At 55.2% G+C, this 21,586-nt stretch overlaps 1 protein-coding gene across 2 annotated transcripts in view; it reads right to left on the bottom strand.

Annotated features, from left to right (window-relative positions):
* MCF2L (MCF.2 cell line derived transforming sequence like) overlaps positions 1 to 21,586 on the bottom strand; it is a 133,080-nt gene that overhangs the window by 106,426 nt on the left and 5,068 nt on the right. For both annotated transcript variants that reach the window (XM_045482433.1, XM_045482438.1), the window contains exon 2: positions 20,915 to 21,087. In XM_045482433.1, coding sequence (XP_045338389.1) covers positions 20,915 to 21,083 — 169 coding nt within the window. In that variant the 5' untranslated portion in view covers positions 21,084 to 21,087. The remainder of the gene's footprint in view (positions 1 to 20,914; positions 21,088 to 21,586) is intronic.

Here is a 21,586-nt window from a genome sequence, read left to right as displayed (position 1 = left end):
CACTAACTCTGTGTTCCCGTGTCTCAGCCCCTGTTTGTGACTCCCCCCACCCTGGCCCATGAGACCGGGACAGACTCGAGGTTTGCTGTTCTCACATAATTATCCCCTTACCCGATTCATAAGGGAGCCCTTACCACGTGTCACAGGCCACGTGCCGGGGACACAACACTGACAACACACAAGACCCTCATCTCCGTGGCGCTTTGCTTCCGAGGAAGGCCAGCCTGCCTATGTGCTCCCAACAGGGTCCCCCGTCCCCACCTCTCCTTCTACCTCGGGCAGCTTTAATGTGGGGTCCCCAGCATCTGTCCTGAGAGGCCCAGGTCCTGGCCACGTCCCCATTCTGAGGCCCTGAGCCAGGCGCTGGCCCGGGTCCCCACGCAGGTGACAGCGGGAAGCTGTGATAGCACAGGACCGCTTTCCTCCCCACACAGCAAACCAGCAAATACAAGCCCCTGCTGTCTGCAGATAGCGTGAACAGCATGCCCACCCTTCAAGGACCACACAGAGCACAGGAGAGGCCGCCAGCCCCTTCTCCCAAAGCGCAGCCCACCCTCCAAGAATGAGACTCTGGGCCAATCACCCCGAGGGGCACTCCCAGGCTCAGCCCACGGAGAGTGGTCATTTGGGGGAATTACCCTCTGTTCGGCCCCGAGGACGCCCGAGTCAGCAGGAAAATGAGGCAGAACACAGAGGATACAAAGTAAGGGCGGGCCCATGTTTTTCCTTTGGTTTCAAGGTTTAAGTACTTTCTCGAGGTATAATCGATACACAGAGATCTGCACCCATTCACTGCGGTGAGTCTGGACTTGGCAAACGCCGTGAGGCGCCCCTCTACCAAGGTCACAGATGCACACTTGCCTCCGGGAGCCTCCTGGGCCTTGTGTGTGCCGGGAACAGTTCCCAGGGACAGAGGCCTCCAGGCACACAGAACGGCGTGCTAGAGCGGACAGAACATTCTAGAACATTCCATACGCCCGTTGGTTGTGCCCTCCCCTCCCGGCAGCTCCTGTTACCACCCGATTCCCTGACGGTGACTGTTGGGTGCAGCTCCCAGCCGGACTGGGTGGCCACTGGTCCTTCTCTGTCTTGTCCCAGCAAGAGGTCCTCCAGGTTCATCAGGGTGGCCTTGAGTGGCAGAACTTCCTTCTGTTCTGGGGCTGGACACCTTGGTGAGGCATGGAGCGCCAAGCACCCTCGTGAGAACGCGACTGGTGTGGGTGCCTGGACGTCTGCGGGATGGGGGAAGGGCTGCCTCTTCACGGAGCAGCGGCCTGGCCACCTTCCCACCTCTGGGAGGTGTTAGCGGGGGCTGCGTCGGGCGGCCCCCCAAGATCTGGCAACAAGGCCTGGCCAGCTGTGCACTTTGAGGTTTGAGGCCTGGGAAATGTGTGCAGGACGGTGGGGGGGTGGCCCCTCCTTCGGGGCCCTCACCTTCACGCTGGGTGGGGAGACAAATGTGGGAAAGTTCAGGATAGACGCAAACTTAAGTGGGGCCCTTGCTTATGCCAAACAGGGCACCGTTCAGAGCTGGAGAGTGTCAGGGGAGAGCACCCGAAGCCTCTGGCCCAGCTCACCCAGCCCTGCTGGGCCCTGGGGACACCGGGTCGGATGCATGGGGCTGACACGGGGGCAGGGATCACATCAGTCCCCCGTGGCTGGACCGGGGCAGGGCATCCAGGGGCCACAGCAGGTGAGACCTGATTTTGAACTTTGTTCATGGCTCTGCAGAGGCAGAACCCTGTGGTCAGAGCTCCCCGCCCCCTGCACACGGTGGTCATATTCTCTGAAGGAGACAGACCCGTGGCCAGTATGCCTGTAACTTCCAGGGTCCAAAGGCAACTGTCCACCACATTCCTACAGGAAATCAGAGCTGAAATGTACCTTCCGGCTCACCAGAAATGTTCCAAAAGGGGCTTGCAGCGAAGCCCGGGGGCTGTCCGCTCTTGCCAAGACGTGTGCGCGGGGCGTCAGCCCAGGGCAGCCCAGGTCACCCGGACCCCCGAAGTACCAGCTGGTCTTGGTGAAAACAGCGTCTATTCCCCAAACAGGCACGTAGCTGTCGTCCCACACCCAGTGCCCGTTCTGGTCTCTGGCCGGTGGATCTGACATTTATTGGAAGGGAAACTGCTAACAATAGAGCCGCTGATGGGACGATAACGCGGCCTCTGGGGAGCCGTAGCACTGCGCCGCCCCAGCTCTGACGCAGGCAACTGTTTATGTTCTCACTTTGTGTGACTTCCGCCCAAAACAGTAAACACTAGAACACGCCAATTTATAATTAGGAAGTTGGTTTATTACTTAGTTTAGAAAATTAATAGTAACGAACTTAAATTTGATTTAATCTTACCTTTTCAGATTCTTGCTCTCAGATGTGCCCCACACAATCTACAAAATACCTAAAACGGTCAGAGGGAGGCACAGTGGTTCAGGCCCTGCAGAGTGGGGGGCTGTCCTGCGCCCCAAGGACCTGGAGCCGGCATGCTGGGCACTTGAGCATTTTAGACAAAGTGGGGACCCCCTCCTTGTTCCCTTACAGGGACATGGTCAGCAGGGTTCCTGCATCATTGTGGACGTCCCCAGAAGACAAACAGGGGGCTGGGCATGTGTATGCAGCAGCTGCCACCACAGGCAGGGGCGCGGGCCGCCTGGGCAGGGGAGAGGCGGGCCTGGTGTGGGCTTACTCCACCCCTCCAGCTGACGCTCCACAGGGAGGACAGGAAGGCAACGGCAGCCTAGCTCTCACCGCGGGGTCGGTCAGTCGCCTTCTGCCTTCCTTCCCTTGGTGCTGAACGTTTAAACATGCATGATTTAACTGTAGAAATGCCATTTACTCAAGCCGTAACTTAGAGTCAGTATTTTCCAGGGCTCAACGGCAAGGTCAAATTGAGTTAACCACCTGGACAGCTCTTTACGCGTTTCCATCTGGACCTGCAAATCTGTGGCAAATAATTTATTTTTAGCCAGTCAAGGTCAGAGCCAGCTACAGTCCTCCCACTTCAGACCTGATTCTACGAACTGTCGAGAGCCTCCCAATGTGGCATCTGCGCGTGCGTTAGTCGGCGGTGCGTGAGTAGCGTTGAGGGTTATTATTATTATTTTTAGGTGATCGTAGCTTCCCGTGCAGTTGTAAGAAATAATCCAGAGAGATCCCACGTGCTCTTCCCTCCTGACGGTTACAACGTGCAAAACCAGGTAGACGTCACAGCGCAGATGCCAACAGAGATACGGTCAACAGACAACGTCCCATCCCCGCGCGGACTCGGAGTCCCTTGACACACACACCCGCCTCCTTCCTGCTCCGCTCTGAGCCCCTGGAAGCCACTGCTTTGTTCCCCACTTCCATAACTGTGTTGTAGAAACGCAGTCGCGCAGACAGGCATGGTCGCAGATGCTGCCTGTTTACAGGTGGAAGGTCTGAGCCACTTTTCCAACCAGAATGGGCTCCCTTTGTACCTGTGTCGCATTTGGTCATTCTCTCCACATTTTGAGCTTTTTCATCCTGTTGGTTATGGTGATGTGTGATTAGGATCACAGCTCAGATGACGGTTAGCATCTTTTAGCAGTTAAGTATTTAATTAAGGTACGTTTTTTAGATGTAACACTCCTGCACACTTAACAGGTAGTGTAAATAGCACGTTTATATCCACTGGCGAAGTTCACTTGAGTCACTTTGCTGTGGCATCCGCCTCACCGGGACGGCGTGAGCCGGAACCGTGTGTCTGAGGCAAGTCTGTCCGTGATACTGGGGACGGGCTCTCCTCACTCAGCCTGATTCTCTGGAGATCCTTTGTGTTGCCGCAGCTAATGCTCACAGACCACGTCTGTGCGGACAGACCACAGTTTTTCCTAACTGTTCACCCATCGAAGGACATCAGGGTTCTTTCCAGTTTGGGGCTACTACAAATAAAACTAACATCAACATTCACGTGCATGAAACTGTGTAAATGTTTTCCTCTCTGGGGATAAAGTCCCAGGAGCGCACAGTTGCGTGGTTTAACAGACACCGGCAAGGCTTTCCAGAGGGGCCGTTCCTTGCTGTGGCCCCACCAGCTGTGAAGGGGCGACTCTGCCTCGCCGTATCCTCCCCCGCGTGTGAGGTTGTCACTTATGATTTCAGCCATTCTGGAAGGTGCTACTGGTGTCTCGTGGTTCTATTCACACTTCTGTAAAGGCTGATGGAGTTGAGCATCCTTCCGCTTGGGGCCTGATGCCTGTCTCCCCCACCCCAGTATCTGCTCAGGCCTGCTGCCCCTGTCCTAGCTGCTTTCATAGCTGTGTGTGGCAAGCTTGGAGACCCACTAGTCCTTTACCAGCTCTGTGATCTGCAAAGACTTTCTCACAGCCTGCAGTTAGTCTGTCCGCCCTCTGAACAGCGTCCTTTGCAGAGCATAAGTTTCTAATTTTGACAAAGTCTAATTTACCAATTTCTCCTTTTATGGATCATGTTTTTGGCGTCAAGTCTGAGAACTCTTTGTGTACTCCTAGACCCCAAATATTGTCTACTACGTTTCTTCTAACAGTATTATAGTTGCACACTTTGTTTAAAACTAGAACCCATTTTGGGACGCCTAGGTGGCTCAGTCGGTTGAGCGTCCGACTTCGGCTCGGGTCATGATCTCACAGTCTGTGAGTTCGAGCCCCGTGTTGGGCTCTGTGCTGACAGCCCGGAGCCTGGAGCCTGCTTCAGATACTGTGTCTCCCTCTCTCTGGACCTTCCCCATTCATGCTCTGTCTGTCTCTCTCTCTCTCAAAAATAAACATCCAAAAATTTTTTTTAAATCTGTAACACATTTTGAGTTAACTTTATGTAAGAGGTATGAAATTCAGATCAGTCTTTGTTTTTGCCCCGGGTCCCCAATTGCTCTGATAGCCAAATGTGTTACAAAGGCAATCTTGCCTCCATTGATTGATTTCCCATCTTTGCCAAAAGTGCGCTGGTCTCATTTGTGCAGGTCCGAGTTCCTCCTGCTCTGGCACCTGCTCCTGCACCAGCACCACACTGTCCCAGCACACGAAGCAAATCATGTCTTGACAGCAAGTGCACTGGTTCCTCCTTTTCTTTCCTCCTCGAGATTGTTGTAAGAATTTTAGCTCCTCCGACTTTCCATACAAACTTTAGGATCACGTCGCCTACATCCACAAAACAACCTTTCTGGGATTTGGCTAGGAATGCATTAATCACTGTAGCGAGAACAGACGTGCTAGGCTCAGCCTCGGATTTGTGAACACAGCGCGGCTCTCCCTTCACCGAGGTCTCTGAGTCCCTACATCCGCATATGCAGGGGCTGGCACACAGCCCTGCGCAGATTTTGTTACCTGCACAGAAGGGTTTTGTTTTTTCACTTTGAGAGAGAGAGGGAGAGAAAGTGCATGCGCAGGGGAGAGTGGCAGAGGGAGAGACAGAATCCCAAGCAGAGCCTCCATGACCATGGGATCACATGACCTGAGCCAAATTCCAGTCACTTAACCAACTTAGTCACCCAGGTTCCCCCTAGTGTCTCTTTTGAGTAATTACAAGTGGTATCGCATTTTTTTTTCCTTTTGGTGTCCATGTGTCCGTTGACTGTGAATGTTCAATCTTGTATCCTGCAGCCTTGCTACACTCACTCATCTAATTCTAGGAGAATTTCTGTAGAGTCCTTGGGATTTTATAATTAGGTAATCACTGTAAACAGGGACTGTTGGTTCCTCCCCAATCTCCACGCTGCGTACTTCCTTTTCCTGACCTGCATCACAGGTTAAGAGCCATGAGCAGACACGACACTGTGTCCGGACCACACGGCCACTGCGGTTCTTGCCTTTTAACGTGACGCTGGCTGTCGGTGTCTCTGTAGATATTTATTAACAAGTTAAGGAAGTTCCCCTGTATTCCTGTTTTTCTGAACGGGTGTTGAATTTTGTCAAATACTTCCGTATTGATTGAAATGATGGTCTGAGCTTTCTTCTTTGGCCCATTATGGTGGATTCTACTGATAAATCTTGAAATACTGAACCAGCCCTTCGCACCTGCAACAAACTCACCCCGGTCATACGGAACAATTCTTTTTATCATTGCTGACCTCTACTTGCGAATATTTTGTTACGGACTTTTGTGTCCACATTCACCAGCAATACTGGTCTGCAGATTCCTTTTCTGTCTTTGTCAGGTTTGGCATCAACGTAATCCTAGCCTCATAAGACAAACCAGGAAGTGCCTCCATTTTATCTTCTGGAAGAGACAGCGTAGAATTGATGTTGGTTCTTTAAATGTGTGTTAGAATTCTTGAGTGAAACCACTCAGGTCTGGAGGTCTGTGGAGAGCTTAAAATTTTTTTTTAATGTTTATTTATTTTTGACAGAGAGACAGAGCATGAACGGGGAGGGGCAGAGAGAGAGGGAGACACAGAATCTGAGGCAGGCTCCAGGCTCCGAGCTGTCAGCACAGAGCCCGACGTGGGGCCTGAGCCCATGAACCGTGAGATCATGACCTGAGCTGAAGTCGGACACTCAACCGACTGAGCCACCCAGGCGCCCCTAAAACTACTAACTCAATGTCCCGAATCGCCATTGGGTGCTTCACGTGGTCTGTTTTTCTTTGTCTTCAATTTTCAGAAGTTCGACCACAAGATGTCCTGGTATGGTTCAGCAGGATTTTTCTAACTGGGGTTCTATCAACTTCTCAAATATTTGGGTTTGTGTTTTTTGCCAAATTTGGGTAGTTCTGAGTCTTGTCTCCTTGTGCGGCCCCAGCGGGGTCAGGTCAGCTGTGAGAGTCCACGTGCCCCTGAGGCTCATTTTTCTTCCAGTCTATTGTCTCCCTGTTCAGATGGGCCAAATTCCACTGCTTTATCCTCAAGTTTGCAAGTTCTTGGGGTGTTGGGCCCACTGATTCAGGGTTTGACTTCAGTTATCGTATTTTTCTTTTTTTAATGTTTTATTTATTTTTGAGAGAGAGAAAGAGAGAGAGAGAGTGCAAGCGGGGAGGGGCAAAGAGAGAGGGAGACACAGAATCTGAAACAGGCTCCAGGCTCCAAGCTGTCAGCACAGAGCCCGACGTGGGGCTCAATCTCAGGACCGTGAGATCGTGAGCTGAGCCAAAGTCGGACGCTTAACTGAGACCCCAGGCGCCCCCAGTTACCATATTTTTCATTTCCAAATTCGCATTTTCTTCTTCGTTGCTGAGAACCTCTGTGTTTGCTTTCGGAAATCGCACCTGTGATAACTCCATGCAGCATCGTTGTGACAGCCTCGCTCACTTCTGTCACTCAGTGCTGGCACCTACTGTCCTTTCTTAGTCAGGTCGAGATTCTCCTGGGTCCTGACAGGACGATTCCTTTTTTATGGACACATGGACATTTCTGTATTACATTAGGAGGTTCTGGATCTCACGGAAACCTTCTGCTTCAGCTGGCTTCCTCGGGCACACAGACAGCGAGGGAAGGACACCACCTCTTTACTGCAGGCGTGTGTCCAAGTCCAGACCCTTCAGGTGACACTCGAGGACTCTGCTGACATCTGAGGGGGACAACGGTCCTTGTCAGTCCTGGGAGGGGTGGACCCCTGCCCCGCCCCCCGCTAGGCTCCCCGCTAGGCCTCCTGCTAGCCAACCCCCCCCCCCGCTAGGCCCCCCGGCTAGGAGGCTGTGGGGTGCCGTGTTCTGCTCCCCATGTATCTCCACCGTCACTGTGGTGAGGTGACTGCATTGCCCTTTGGTGGCAGTGATGCCCAGACTCCGAGAGGCCTCCTCCGACGTCACCCCAGCAGGGAGTAGGGATGAGCTCCGGGCATGGCTTTCTTGTGGGTGTGGGGGCCTCGGGCAGCCATGGGGTGGGAGGCCGGGCTCCCCAAGTCTCTGAGAACAGGCTGTGGTTTCAGCTCTTTTTTGTTTGTTTATGCCCTTTGGTGTTTCTAGGCTGCTGGTTTCTCCAGCGCCTGGTCTGGAATATTCCGGGCGAAAGGAAGCCCAGGCACCCAACCCTGTGCCCCAGACCCCGACATCCTGGTCACCACCTCCTTCTCTTCATCTTGCAGGGTTTTCTCACACATTGGGCCCAGGGTTCTCTGCTTTACTTAGAGGGAAGATCGGGGAAAATCTTCCCAGAACTGGTCTTTCCTGGGCTCAAGTCAGGTCAGGGTACCGGCATCTCCTCTGTGGCTCTGCTGGTCGGAGCTGCTGCCCACACACTTTGCTGTGGCCGAATCCATTCAGAAAGAGTCCCCGAGGCAGCCCAAGGCGGGACGTGCACCTGAGAGGACAGTCAGCAAACTGGGGACAGTCAGCAGCACTGGGGACACGGAGCTCTGGCCTCCCCCGTGTGGCCCGTTCTCGCCGAACTCAATTTGCGCAGCACATGGCCACAGGCCTTCGAGTCAGGCAGCACTCGGGTCACAAGACACCTCGCTGGCAATGACACTCACGGGGCCATAGGTGCATCTTTTTGTACTTTGAAATTTTGGTTACTGTAGTTTTTACCCAGAAGGGAAGAAAACTGACCTTTGGGGGTACCTATTGGAAGGTCTTGGCGAGTTTTAGTTAGAACAATTAGGCTATGTAACAGAATGATGTCTTAAAATTTTTGACATTTCAAGTGAAAAACTGACAATAAAAAGGTGACTGAATTCTAGCATGAGTTGTCAAAAGCTCTAGAATTTCAACAAGTACACACAGAAAAGGGTTTAAAGTTTCAAAGAGAAATCCCCTCGAGACAGGAGACTCCAGAAGACACGGGGCTCACCCATCGACGGGCTCAGGGTTTCCTGGGAAACAGCCCAAACTTTCTCACCTGTGGCCACAGGGAAGCCACTGTGGTGCCCGAGAGCCACGCTGCGTGGATGCTCCCCACTGCAGCATGGCCTTGAAAGCTAAGCGGCTGTCAGTGCCAACCCAGCCGTGCAGTTTGGGCGTGCCCCACGAGCGTCCACCACTTGGTGACACCAGGCGTCACCACTCTTACAGCCAGTATTGCTCCTTCCGTCAGCCGCTCTCCGGCCGTCTCCACGATCACCCACTCTTCCTGCTCACAAGGTGACAACTGTGCCCTGGGTTGGGACATGGTGCCCACGGCAGCCCCGTGGTCCGTCGTGGCCAACCTGTCACCACGGCTTTGAACAGATCTCATGGAAAAGGTCCCAAAGACGGTGAAGCAGCCTCACTTCCTTCTGTGATAAGCCCTCTACAGAGAACTGGTTTACAGGAAAGCAGAATACAAAGTGCAGGGTTCGCACATGTGCTGCTCCAGTCCCGTGCCTGATGTGGCGCACGCGTGACCGTCCCCGAATGCCACCGTGACATAGTCAGCTAAAGGCCCTGGTTTACATTCGAGGTCACGCTACCGAGTTCCGACAGATACGTGGTGTCGCACATCCACCCTGACAGTATCCCACAGAAGTCACTGCCGTAAATCCCACTAAAACGTGGCGAGCGCGTTTTAGAAGCAAAATAGCCATGGGTGTTCTCTTTGATGCTAATGGGGGACCCATCACCATACATTCGTTCACACCCACAGAATGCACGGCACCAGGAAGGGCCGTGACATAAGCCATGGATGTCGAGTAACAGGGACGTGTAGGCTCACAGATTATGACAAACATCCCATCTGCTGGGGGACGTTGATGACGGGGGAGGCTGGGGGGGAGGGGGCAGAGGCAAAGGAGAACTCGGTACTTTCTGCACAATTTTTCTGTGAACCTGAAACTGCTCTAAAGATCAAATTTGTTCATTAAAAAGCAAACAGCAAGCAATGGGTTGCACCCCTCTCAGGAGAAGCAGGACTGAGTGTAAGATAAATCCTGACGCCTGAGAATTTTAAAGACAGATGTCGACCTGCAAACAGGGAGTGAGGAAGCCAGTCGCTATATGACAAGTGGGCGTCCTGAGTGCATCTCACGGTCTCTGGTGCAGAGAAGCGAAGTCTGACCAGACACCTCGTGCAGGGATCGCTCTTATGCTCACAGCACCCTCGGGGGCAGTGCAGGTGGCCAGCCATGCCAGCTCATGTGTCTCCTTCGCGAATGTTGTCTGAGCTGTGGCGGTGGACTCTGTTCGCGGGGTGCCCTCGTCAGCACCCACAGTGGGAGCTCCTCCGTGTCTGGGCAGCCACTCCAGGGATGGTCCCGGAGACCCCAGGATGTGCCCCCAGCTCTTGGGCTCCGATCTTGCTCCCCAACGATGGCCACACCCCCTCCGCACTTGTTTGTAAAGGGCCCCCTGTGCATCCCTGCACTTGGCGGCTCCTGGCACATAGCAGGTGCTTCCTAAATATTGGCTGTCACCAGCGTCCTTTCACCCTTCACCTCTACCTGCTGTGGAGCCCACGTTTTCAGGAGGCCTCATCTGGCCTCTCAGATGGCGATCTGCAAACAACGATACCACTGCCTTTTGGATGGTAGCTGCTACAGGAAACAGAGCCTCGAAAATAACTCCAACAGACCAACGTGCAAAGATTTGAATGAAGACTATTCACTAAGGTTTAAAAAAAAAAAAGTTGAAATAATCGGCATGCCTGACATAGGACCGCTGATTTGAAGAGTTAGTGGAATGCGTCCAGGGACGGGCCATGAGGAGGGAAGTGACGGCAGTAAGCGCCGAGCAAGCCCTCGGCCTCTGTGGGGTCGCAGGCCACGTGTGGGCTGTGCTCCGGACGCTCGCCACCTCTTTGTGCAGAGGCGCTCAGCTTAGGAAACAGCTGTGGTGTCTCTGACCTCCGATGATGTTCTTACTGTCACCCGTCACACCCCGTGGGTGCAGGTGCACGCTGGCCCGGGCATAGGAAGCGCAGTCCACCGGCGCACGCCCTCCCTTCACCAGCAGGCCCAGCAGCTGCCAGGGCAGCAGGCACGCCGGGGCCCGGGGAGGGGGTTCTTGCATCGGCTGTTTGCTTCGCTGTCAGTGTCGGTGCCAGCTGGGCGTCCGCCTTGCTCTACCCCAGCTGGCACCCCTAGGTCCTGCTTCTGTGCACAGCTCAGCCTCGTGGTCACGAGTCCGCAGCCACGGGCCCTCACCCCTCCCCGGCCTCCCTCCCAGGTCGAGGGCCTCTCCCAGGGGCCTCAGCACTGCCACAGCCCGTGCCGGGCAGGGCACCAGGTGCCCTCCAGACCCTGCACAGGAACTGATTGTGAGTGTGAGCTAAGCAGCATCCACTCACCTTCCCAGGGCCACTTCTCATCGAGTGACCTCCAGGTACCCCTGAGGATGCCTCAACGCTGACCCCAGCTCCGTGCAGAGCAGTTCACCCGTGGCTGCATGCTCAGGGGCCAGATCCACGCCCGTTCAGTCCCACATGGGGGTCTGGGGCTCCATCCAGCAGGGGCGGGTGGGGGGGCCTGGCCGCACTGACGTGTCCTGGGGCCAGCACAGCAGACGGGTCTCCGAGTCTCACACCTGTGCTCGGGGACGGGGGTGGGGGGCACACGGAGGCACTGAGGCGGGCGAGGCCTCCCCAGAGCCTTCTGAGGGGGGCCGATCGTGGGGTCCAGGCCGCGCTGGCCGTGTGCTAATGCCCCATCACTCAGAAGGGACACTGTTTCCACAGAAGAAAGAGTGTGAAGCAGGAAGCTTCCTCTATCTGGTCGTGATATTCCTGCTCTAACCTGTAAGTGTCTGAGTAGCCCCACGTCTTGAATAAGTGTGTGGGGCACTCACTGACCAAACTGCCCCTGACACCCAAGGCCGACGTGGGCCATGGATGTGGACGGAACACGCCCCCCGAGACCTGCCCAGGTGGGTCGCAGCGTCAGCAGCACTCTGGGGTGACTCCATCCGCCCTCTCCTTCCCCCCTCCCTGCTCCTCACCAGGTGGAGTCCGGGGGAGGGAGGAGGGCTTTCTGTGCCACTGCCTCCCACCTCCGGAGGGATCTGCTCCCAGAGCCTGGCCCTTAGTGGCTGGCATGGCCCCAGGGTCTCCTAGACCCTGCTCTGGAAGGCGGGCCCCGCTCGGTTCCTCACCCCCCCATGGCGTCCCACCAGTGCGTCCCTCAGAGGCTGTGGAAACTTCCAGAAGGTGCACTCAGGCTCTCGTGGCCTAGCCCTGAGGCCCTTCCGGGACCTACCCTGCAGGCTGGGTTGGTGAGGGCACTCGGCTCCAACCCACTCCCCAATTCCACCAGACGCCTGCCCGTCACACTCGGAGGTGAGGGACCCGGGGCTAGAAGCTAAGGGGTGCGGAGGGGGCCACGGACCCGTACCCAGAACGCACAGAGCTTCTCCGGCTAACACTGAAGACACAGACACGAGCACATGGGAGCCTGCAGCCTCACACACACACGGCCACACACGCCCAGACTGGGTTCAACTGCCGCCCCCACAGTGGATCTACCACGAAACCCGGACACACGTCTCCACAAGCATGCCGGGCAGTACGTGTTCCTGACAGGACACCTGCTGTATAACAATGTTGTAGAAATGCTGGACGATGCCACTCGACAAGGAAGAAATCAGAAGAATGAAAAACTCAAAGAAGAAATAGAGCCATAATTACTTGCTGACTTGTTTATGTAACTATGTAATTATAATGAATTTTGGATTTCATATGGAAAAATAAAGCTACCAAGAATGGCCAGGTAAACCCTGAACGCAGCAGTGAAATGACAGGACCGTATAAAATGTTAAAACACGCCCCAGAGCCCCAGTAATTAAAGTGAGTGGTGCCAGAAACTGAAAGACAAACAGACTGATGATGCAGAACAGAAATCTCAGACACTGACTCAAACACAGAATGAAATTTGACGGATTTTCATGGTGGTGTCTCCAGTACATGCCGTGAAGATAGAAAACCAATAAAAGGTGTCAGGACCATAGAAAAACGAAGGTGGACCCATACTTGAAACCATGCAACAAAATAAACCCAAATGGGTTAAAGGTTTAAGCGTGAGTAAAAGTACCACGGGTAAAAATTGGATGAATTCCTTTAAAACCTTAGAATAACAAGGCCTTTTGAACAGTAACTCAACATCCAAAATCCATAAGATACTGAAACTTAACTACATTTTATTTTTATTATTATTTTGTTTATTTTATTTTATTATTTTTATTTTTGAGACAGAGAGAGAAAGAGCATGAATGGGGGAGGGGCAGAGAGGGAGACACAGAATTGGAAGCAGGCTCCGGGCTCTGAGCCATCAGCCCAGAGCCCGACACGGGGCTCGAACTCACGGACCATGAGATGGTGACCTGAGCTGAAGTTAGACGCTTAACCGACTGAGCCACGCAGGCGCCCCTATTATTATTATTTTAAATGTTTACTATTAATTTTAGAGAGAGAGAGAGAGACAGAGCACGAGCAGGGGAGGGGCAGAGAGAGAGGGAGACACAGAATCCGAAGCAGGATCCAGGCTCCCAGCTGGCAGCACAGAGCCCGAAGCAGGGCTCAAACCCAGGAACTGCGAGATCATGACCTGAGCCGAAGTCCGACGCTGAACCGACTGAGCCCCCCAGGGGCCCCCCAACTACATTTTAAAACTGGTAAAAAAGGAAGTCAGGCCAACGGTAACCTGAGAAAAAAGTTCTTCCAATTCCAATCACAAGGGCCAATCTCTCTCACTTGTAAAGAGCTCCTAGAAACCATTAAAAGATTAGCAGCCCAATAAGAAAATGGGCAAAGGGAAGACGAAACAACACTGAAACAAACGAGGGGGGTTAAAGGTCTCTTGTAAGCCATGTACGGGTCACACCACACGCTGAGCGGGGACGGATGCTGAGACGGGACCACAGCCGCTCCCCGGAGCCTCTGCAGACAGCGCTGTCGTGACAGCACCGGGCACGAGGAGCCCACAGGCAGCCGCGATTCGAGCAAAGCCGTCAGAAGCGTCTGCTGCTTGCTCAGCCTCCGGGGATCTGGAATGTGCCAGCACACGTACAAAGTGGCACTAACTGCAGCAGAGTTTGCAACCGTGACAAAGAGGGACGAGCCCCAGCATCCGCCAACAGAGGCTGAGGGCTCACTCCTCATTGATGCGCAACTTCCGGAACACGGTGAGCGGGAAAAGCATGCACAGCGGCACGGGTGGCCTGCTGTGTCTTATCCCGGCCGTCAGGAGCTGTGTTTGCTGAGACCAGCAGGCGCGGGGCCCCGAGGGGGAGAGCACCCATAGGTGTGGCCTTGCAGGTGCACCGGGGTCCGAGAGCGAACTCTCAGGGGATAGCTTTTACCTCATTTTGATTTTGAGCCACGAAGACGGATACTATTATTTACAAACCCAAAAAAGAACAAAAGAAAAAAGGAAAGCAAGGAGGGTGGGAAAAGGAGAGGGCCCAGGCTGTTCCTCGGAGAAAAGACGAGACAAGAGGGGGCTTCAGGAAAGCTTGCACCTGGTGTGAGCACTGAACAGGGAGTCCTGGAAGTCTGTGAGCAGCAGGAAAGTAAGGTGATCAAAGCCACGGAGATACACCCCAGACACACACACACAGACACATACAGATACACTCACACACACAGATGCACTCACACACACCCCAGACACACACACACAGATGCACTCACACATTCACCACAGACACATACAGACACACACACACCCCAGGCACACAAACACAGACACAGACACACACAGACACACACACACACAGATGCACTCACACACACACACCCCAGACACACACAGACACACCCCAGACACACACACAGAGACATATACAGACACACTCACACATACACAGATGCACTCACACACAGATGCACTCACACATACCCCACACACAGACACACACACACAGACACACACACAGACACATACAGACACACACACAGACATGCACACTCACACACAGACGTATTCACACACACCCCAGACACACTCACACACAGACATATACACACTCACACATACACAGATGCACTCACACACAGATGCACTCACACATACCCCCCCCACACACAGACACACACACAGACACACACACAGACATGCACACTCACACACAGACGTATTCACACACACCCCAGACACACTCACACACACTCGTATACACACACACTCACAGACACACACACAGATATACACACACACACACACACAGACGCACTCACACACACCCCAGACACACACACACACACACAGACGCACTCACACAGACACATGCAGACATGTTTCACTCTCCCAGGAAGCAGGGACCCCAACAACCACAGCCTTAAGGGCCCTGACAGGCAGTGAGTGGCCAGTGGGACCGATGGCCGCCTCTCCCTCAAGGACAAATCAGGATTCACTTTCTCACACTGGCCGGGACCCTGGGGACAGTGTCAGTGTTGGAGGCCAAGCATCTGGTAATCCGGAATGCAGGTCAGAGGAGGCGGGATGGCCCAGGAGACAGACCCGGGGGGGCGGGCGGCATGGCCACCACCCTGTGGGGGAGCCTGTCCAAAATGTACCAGGTTAGAAGGAAGCACAGTGAAGGGAAGTGTGTGTACACAAATAAGAGGAGATATGAGTACGTGTACACACGTGCTTACACACACACACACACACACACACACACACACACACACACAGAGCCATACGCCAAAAACCAAAGAGGAGAAAGGTGATTCTGGGGGAAGGTGGGACAAGAGGAGCAGGTAGGGACAGACCCTAGACGGCTCTGGATGTGTGTCACTGGGCTCGGAAATGCACGGTTACCTTACACGGTTACAAAGCAGAGTGGAAGTGTGAGTGGCGATCACTACAAATGAAAGAGGGGATTTACTTACCTGCTTACTGGCACCACCCCACGGAAATGACTCCCAGGGACTGCAGGACCTGGTGATTCGACTGTACGTCCCTCGTGGGGCAGGCCCCGCCCCACCACCGAAAATCAAGCCCCCCTCCCCCCTCAGCCATCGTGATCCAAGTCTGGGACGGAGTGGCTTCTGCTGTTCACACCAGCTGCTGCTGTCACTGGAAAGTGGGACTGGGGCACGGGGTCAGGAAGACAGAGATCTGGGCCCCACGTGGTCCCGAAGTTGAACTGAGAGCATCAGAAGGAATCAGTGTGTTCCAGCTACGAGAGGGGAGAGGCTCTGGTCCATGCCAGCCGTGGACGTGCTGTGGCACATGTGTGCACGGGGATCCCACCCTCCGCACTGCCTCCTGTGGCTGAGAGGCCAGCCCTGCCCTTTCTAGACCCTCCTCCCCTGAGGCCACGCGGCAGGCAGTATGTGTGTGTTGTCCACGCAGCTCGTTAGCTTCTGCGGCTAAGAACTCGGGTGCATGAGCATGTGCGTGTGGCACACTTGAAGTGCAAAGGAGTGGCACGGCCGAGCGGCGGTGGGCAGCCCTGTGCCAGGCGCTTGTCACCGCTCCTCTCTGCCAGGACACGCCCAGGATGCAGCAGCAGGCCCGGCGGACCCGGGGGGCTCCCAAGGCCCCAAAAGGGACAATTTGACCAATACAAACAGCTGAACGTACATAGAATATCAAAGTTTCTTAGTTCTGTTAAAAACACGACACAGGCCCCAAACAGAGCAGGCGCTGGCCCGTCACCAAACAGACTTAATCACAGCTCTGACTCCCTAGCCACAGAGTGTCCTGAGCAGCACCAGCCAGTCAGTGGCCTGTCGGCCGGACCCCTAAGTGATGACCCCGCAAGGGCCCCCCGCTTTTCTTCCAGAGTAAAGTTCCTCGTCCTCCTGCTCATAAGCGAGGTCCTTGCCTTCTACACCTGGAGCCCCTTTCCTCCGTGGACGGGCCGCTGCCCGGGCACGCAGCCAGCGAGCAAAGCTGACGAGATCTTTTAACCATACTTGGTTCAATTTTACTTTTTAAGGGTTTAAAGCAGTATTTTTACACCCTCCCCACTTCCCCCGGGGAGATGCCAGCAAGAAATGTACCATCCTACAAACCGGTAAACACGAGGGAAAGGACCAAGTGTGTGCAGGGGGTGCCAGCTAACAAGGGCGAAAGGAGCGAGCAGACCAGGACACGGGAAGTCTGAAGAATCAGTGAATCCAAGAAACGCTCACGGCGGCCGCCTCCATCCCCAGGACGGATGAGCAGACGTCACATACCTCTAGGAAGGGCCACTGTGACTCGTCTTTAATGAAAGTGCCCTCCAGGAGGTGGTTCAGGTTCTCAGGAGCTACGGTTTCAAAGAAAAATCTGGGACAGACACGTCAGTGCCGCTCTGAGGTGTCATAGTGTGGTGCGAGGGTGTGGGGGCAGGCCGGGGTGTGGGAGGGCCGCGGCCTCCAGGGCCAACACCGGGCAGAGCCACCAGGCCTGACCCTCATCTCCAGGGGACGCCAGTCTGGCCGCGCCAGGACCCTTGTCCCCACTTCCCGTGGCTTTGTGCACACTCGGGCCTTTCTCCGAGGGCCACCGGCAAAGTGCTAGGAACGTTCTCCCAGGAGACATTTCCCTTCCAAACCGCAGGGTGAGCTTGGCCTGGCAGAAGGGGCACAGACCCAGGGAGACAGGGTGGGATAGTTCCTGCAGAAGCAGCCTGTGTGGGGGACACGTCCAGGAACAGGGGTCAGCGCAGGACAGGGCTGGGTCCTGACGCCTGCATGCGTCCAACCTCAGGTCCTGCCTCAGGAAACCCTCTTCTCACAGAGATAACACAGCCTCTTGACACAGAAAGACAGAGGAAAACAGATTACCAACGGGTGATAAAAAAACACAGCTGCAAATCTCTGATCAAAAGTGCACGTGCCCTGTTTACAAAGTCGTCCTTGTGGTGCGATGTTTTGTAGCCGGGCTTCACTTAGGGCACAAGACATGGTGACTGTGTCGTCTGAGCGACCAGACAGCATCACCAAACTCCTAACACATGACCTCGCTTTTCCCCAAACACTCACTGGCATAAATAATGACTGTTGGGAACAGCTTTGTTCATGAACCTTGGTGACAGTTTTTGATTGATTCCTTAGGTTAAACCCCTGCAGGTGGAACCTGCTGATTGAAACCAAACCATGTGAAGACTTTTATCCACGCCTCGATTTGTTTTCAGTACAGCCTCCAGGGGTGGCGCCGGCCAGCTTCTCCGATTTTGTCCGCGAGGACACAGACTGAAGGCTCCTTCCCACCTATCCCGGGATGGCTGCTCAGGGCCTTCTCTGCCCGCCCCAAAGGGCTCTGTCCGTCCCCCCCCGCCCCGCCCCCCGCGGGCTGCCTGCTGCGCATACACACATCCTGCAGCCACTTCTTCCGGGCCTCTTGTCCACGTGGGTCAGGCGCTTCAGGACACATTCTTGCGGCCTCCACGCGGCCTAGCACTACTGGCTGCTTGACCTGGCCCGTCCGTGGACCGCCCACTCTGTGGGCCGGTGAGGTAATTCCCAAATACCGCCAGGCCTCGCACACTGAAGATGAAAACAGTGGCACGGGACATGGGGAAGGAAATACTCCCTGTCCTCACGCTGCCGTGTCTCGGAGGCAGGGGAACCTGCCCTGCTGGGGACAACACAGTCGTGCTCGGTCGGGGAGGCCCCACACCCCCGACACTGAGCGGCCGTGTCACAGAGCAGCGCTTTGCGGAACAGGTGGAACTTTTGTGGGTCTGGACAGGTGGGCAGGACGGACAGATGGGCAGGACTTTAGTCCGGACATGGGCAAGGCAACAGGGAGAAAGACCTCCTCCCCGACGGCCCTCGTCTGCGCTGGTTACGGCCCACAGACACACTTCCTCCAGAGCACTTTGGCCCCTGATCACCGTAATCGTACAGCACACTGCATCAAGCACAGAGGGAAACAGGAAAGCCACCAACTGTCTGCGGAAACACAACAAAATCACTCCTGTGCTGACGGACAGCAGGAGAGCGGCTGCTGGGGGTGGGCAGTGTGCGTGGGGAGGGGGCCTCTGCGGGAACACGGCGTGAGCTCCAGGAGACAAACTACAGGACAGTGCCTGTGAGACCGCGCACAATGCCACCCGCGGTCACTAGTGGCCATTCTGCTCTCTGCGGAGCTGAGGCCCAGTGGCCACACCAGAAATCCTGGAGCTTCCTTTCTTCCCAGTACATTTTCCCGCAGCTGGGCCCCCGCCCCCCACGGGCCACCCGTGCCACCCGCACAAGCCCGTGTCCTAAATGCACCAAGGCATCAGGTGAGCCGCATGAAAGCATCGATATCCGAAGGGTTTTGCGACACATCAGCGACGCCACGATTCAACCTCATGTTGCAGGCGGTAACCGTCCGCTTCACGCCCACGTCAGCGACCGCACTTAGTTGTCTCTGCCCGGTACCTGTTCAGGTATGGTATCATTAAAGACGCTACTAACCGATCAGGAGAGACAGAACTTTTTGAAAAGTAAACGCCATGGCAACAACACTCCCAAACCGGGACAGCTCGCCCCTGCCAGTGGACCGGTCTCCCCGACGCGGCACCGCGGCAGCGACATGGAACCACTGGCCGTGACAAGCGCGTGCTCCTGCGCTTCAGACAAGGGCATTCAAACCAACACACAAACTCACGAACGCTTCACAGCCACGTGTTTCCCTGCCCGACACACTGCTTGCTCGGTGCGGCCGTGAACAGTCCGGGCCAGTGCGCAACAGCCACGGTCCAGCCTCCAAGTCCACTCTGGAGCCTCAGCCCAGGACATGTGGTTACATTAGGAAGTGGTCAGCCTGTCACCCATATGCCCCGCTTCCTCCCCGCCCTTAGTCTCGGTCCCCAGCAGGGTCCCCAGAGCTGGGGGCACAACCACCACAGGAGTCTGAGCCGTCACGGAGGCTCACTGCAGCCCCACTGAGCACGGAGAGCTATATAACCTTCCAGCCGCGAAAGTCAGTGCTCATGTCTGCGCCCGGAACTGTGCTCTTGCTCCAGGAGGGAGCCACCTCCACCCCAAGTACCCTTCCAGGGGTGGACACACCTGCTGATAGCCAGCACCATCCCAAGTTCCCAGAGCCCGGGGCCACGCCATCTTGGGGAGACCGCCCTGGGGGTTCTGGCTGCGGCCTGTCACTCGCCAACAGTCACCAACAAGGCAAGTGACAAAAATCAAGTTTCGAAACCTACTAAACAGAGATGCTGGCAAGGCCACCACCCGAGGATGCAACTACCCACCAGCCAGGTTCAAATGGCCAACGGTGTTCACACACACAAGTGTCCGTCACTGGGGCCGTGGTTCAGGCCCACCGGGTCTGGGGTGTTTATGAGACCCTCCACCCCCACCCCGTCTGAAGGGAAATGCTCACGAGCTGCTCAACTAGGGACGCCCGTGACACAGCTCCAGAGGGAGGCCGGGGATGCTTCCACCCAGAGGGCCATTTGTGGCGGAGCCCAGCTAGGGCAAGGCCGAGAAAGCTCCAGATGCAGAGCAAGGAGGAGTGTTCCCCGCATTCCTAGAGGCCTGCCTGGCTCTGGTCCAGCCCCAGGTGGACACTCGCCATCCCTGTCATGTTGTCCCTTGGTGGTGGGTGCAGGGCTCACCCCGTCCGGTGAAAACTACTTCGGAGCGGGACAGGAAGGATCGGCAATGACTCTGTGCAGGTGAAACTCAGAGTGGGGACAGCCTCTCCCTCCCGTTAAGACCCTGGCCAGGGGAGCGAGGGAGGGCCCCGGGCCTGGATGGGGGTCAGGCTGGGCGCTGAGGACAGTGGGGTCTCACCCCTTGGGTCCTGCTCAGCTGTCCTCCGGGCACCGGCCGCGGATTGCTGACCGGCAGGAGCTCGACCCACCGATTCAAACCACGGATGACGTGTTTTTGAGAACTGAAGCAAAGCCTGGTGACAGTCTCTTTCAGGCGCAGGTGTTTCACTGCAGACCCGAATGAACTATTCCCCTCTCACCGGAGCCGACCTCGTCTTAAACCGCTCATCTGAAGAACCGCCAGGTGGCCCGGTGAGGACCATCCTGGGAGACTGCCTGCCAGCTGTGGGCAGGTGACAATAGGCGACAGCAGGCGACAGTGATCCAAAAGAAATCAACCTGCTCCCAGGACCACAGTAGCTACGAGGAGGACGTGCGAGTCTGATCACCAGCCCGAGCTTCCGGACAGAAATAAGGCGCGATCCCCACCTGTGGGTGTGTCTGACTCCCCGGGTTGGTCTTGAACAAGCCCGATGACGTCAGGGACATCGATCTGATGGTCACCTTCTTCCTCCTCAGCCTCATCGGATCGTCTCAGGGAGGAGCGATGGTCACGTGCAGCCCTCTGGCATGGGACACATCTCCAGCAGTCAAACATAAGTCTGCAGTGCGGAAACAGATTTTAACACAAAAATGAGGTCACCCTGCCCAAAGACATTGGCGTTGGCGTTGTGTCTGCGAATAAAGCCCAAATAACCAGACGCAGCCTTCCGCGGTGCTTATTCAGAAACGGCCAGAGTGCGCCCACAAGGACACTCGTCCTCCAACTGCCTTCCATCGTGTCAACGCTCAGTTAGCAACCAGCCTGCTGTCCCAGTACTCAAGTGGAGTAAAGGTTGCATAAACAAAAATATCATTTACTTCTGCTGCTTAAGAAAAACAAAGGCCTAGATCTTTCCCCCTTGACATTTAGGCTCTTGTTTCAAGGATATAAAAATCCCTGGGTCCCCGGTTTCAAGGTCACAGTCTCATTCACCGAACTGGCAAACTTCAGAACCCTTGCTGGTTGCTTATTCAGATTACTTAAAAACACGTTAAATCCTCTGAGCAAAGAATGTCCTCTTGAGTTCCAGAACAAACATCAAGGTATTATCCCTCCAG

This window comes from Leopardus geoffroyi, chromosome A1 (genome assembly GCF_018350155.1).
Source record: "Leopardus geoffroyi isolate Oge1 chromosome A1, O.geoffroyi_Oge1_pat1.0, whole genome shotgun sequence".
Classification (NCBI taxonomy): Eukaryota; Metazoa; Chordata; class Mammalia; order Carnivora; family Felidae; genus Leopardus; species Leopardus geoffroyi.
The sequence above is the reverse complement of the archived record's forward strand: the minus strand, read 5'-3'. Positions and strand labels throughout refer to the sequence as shown.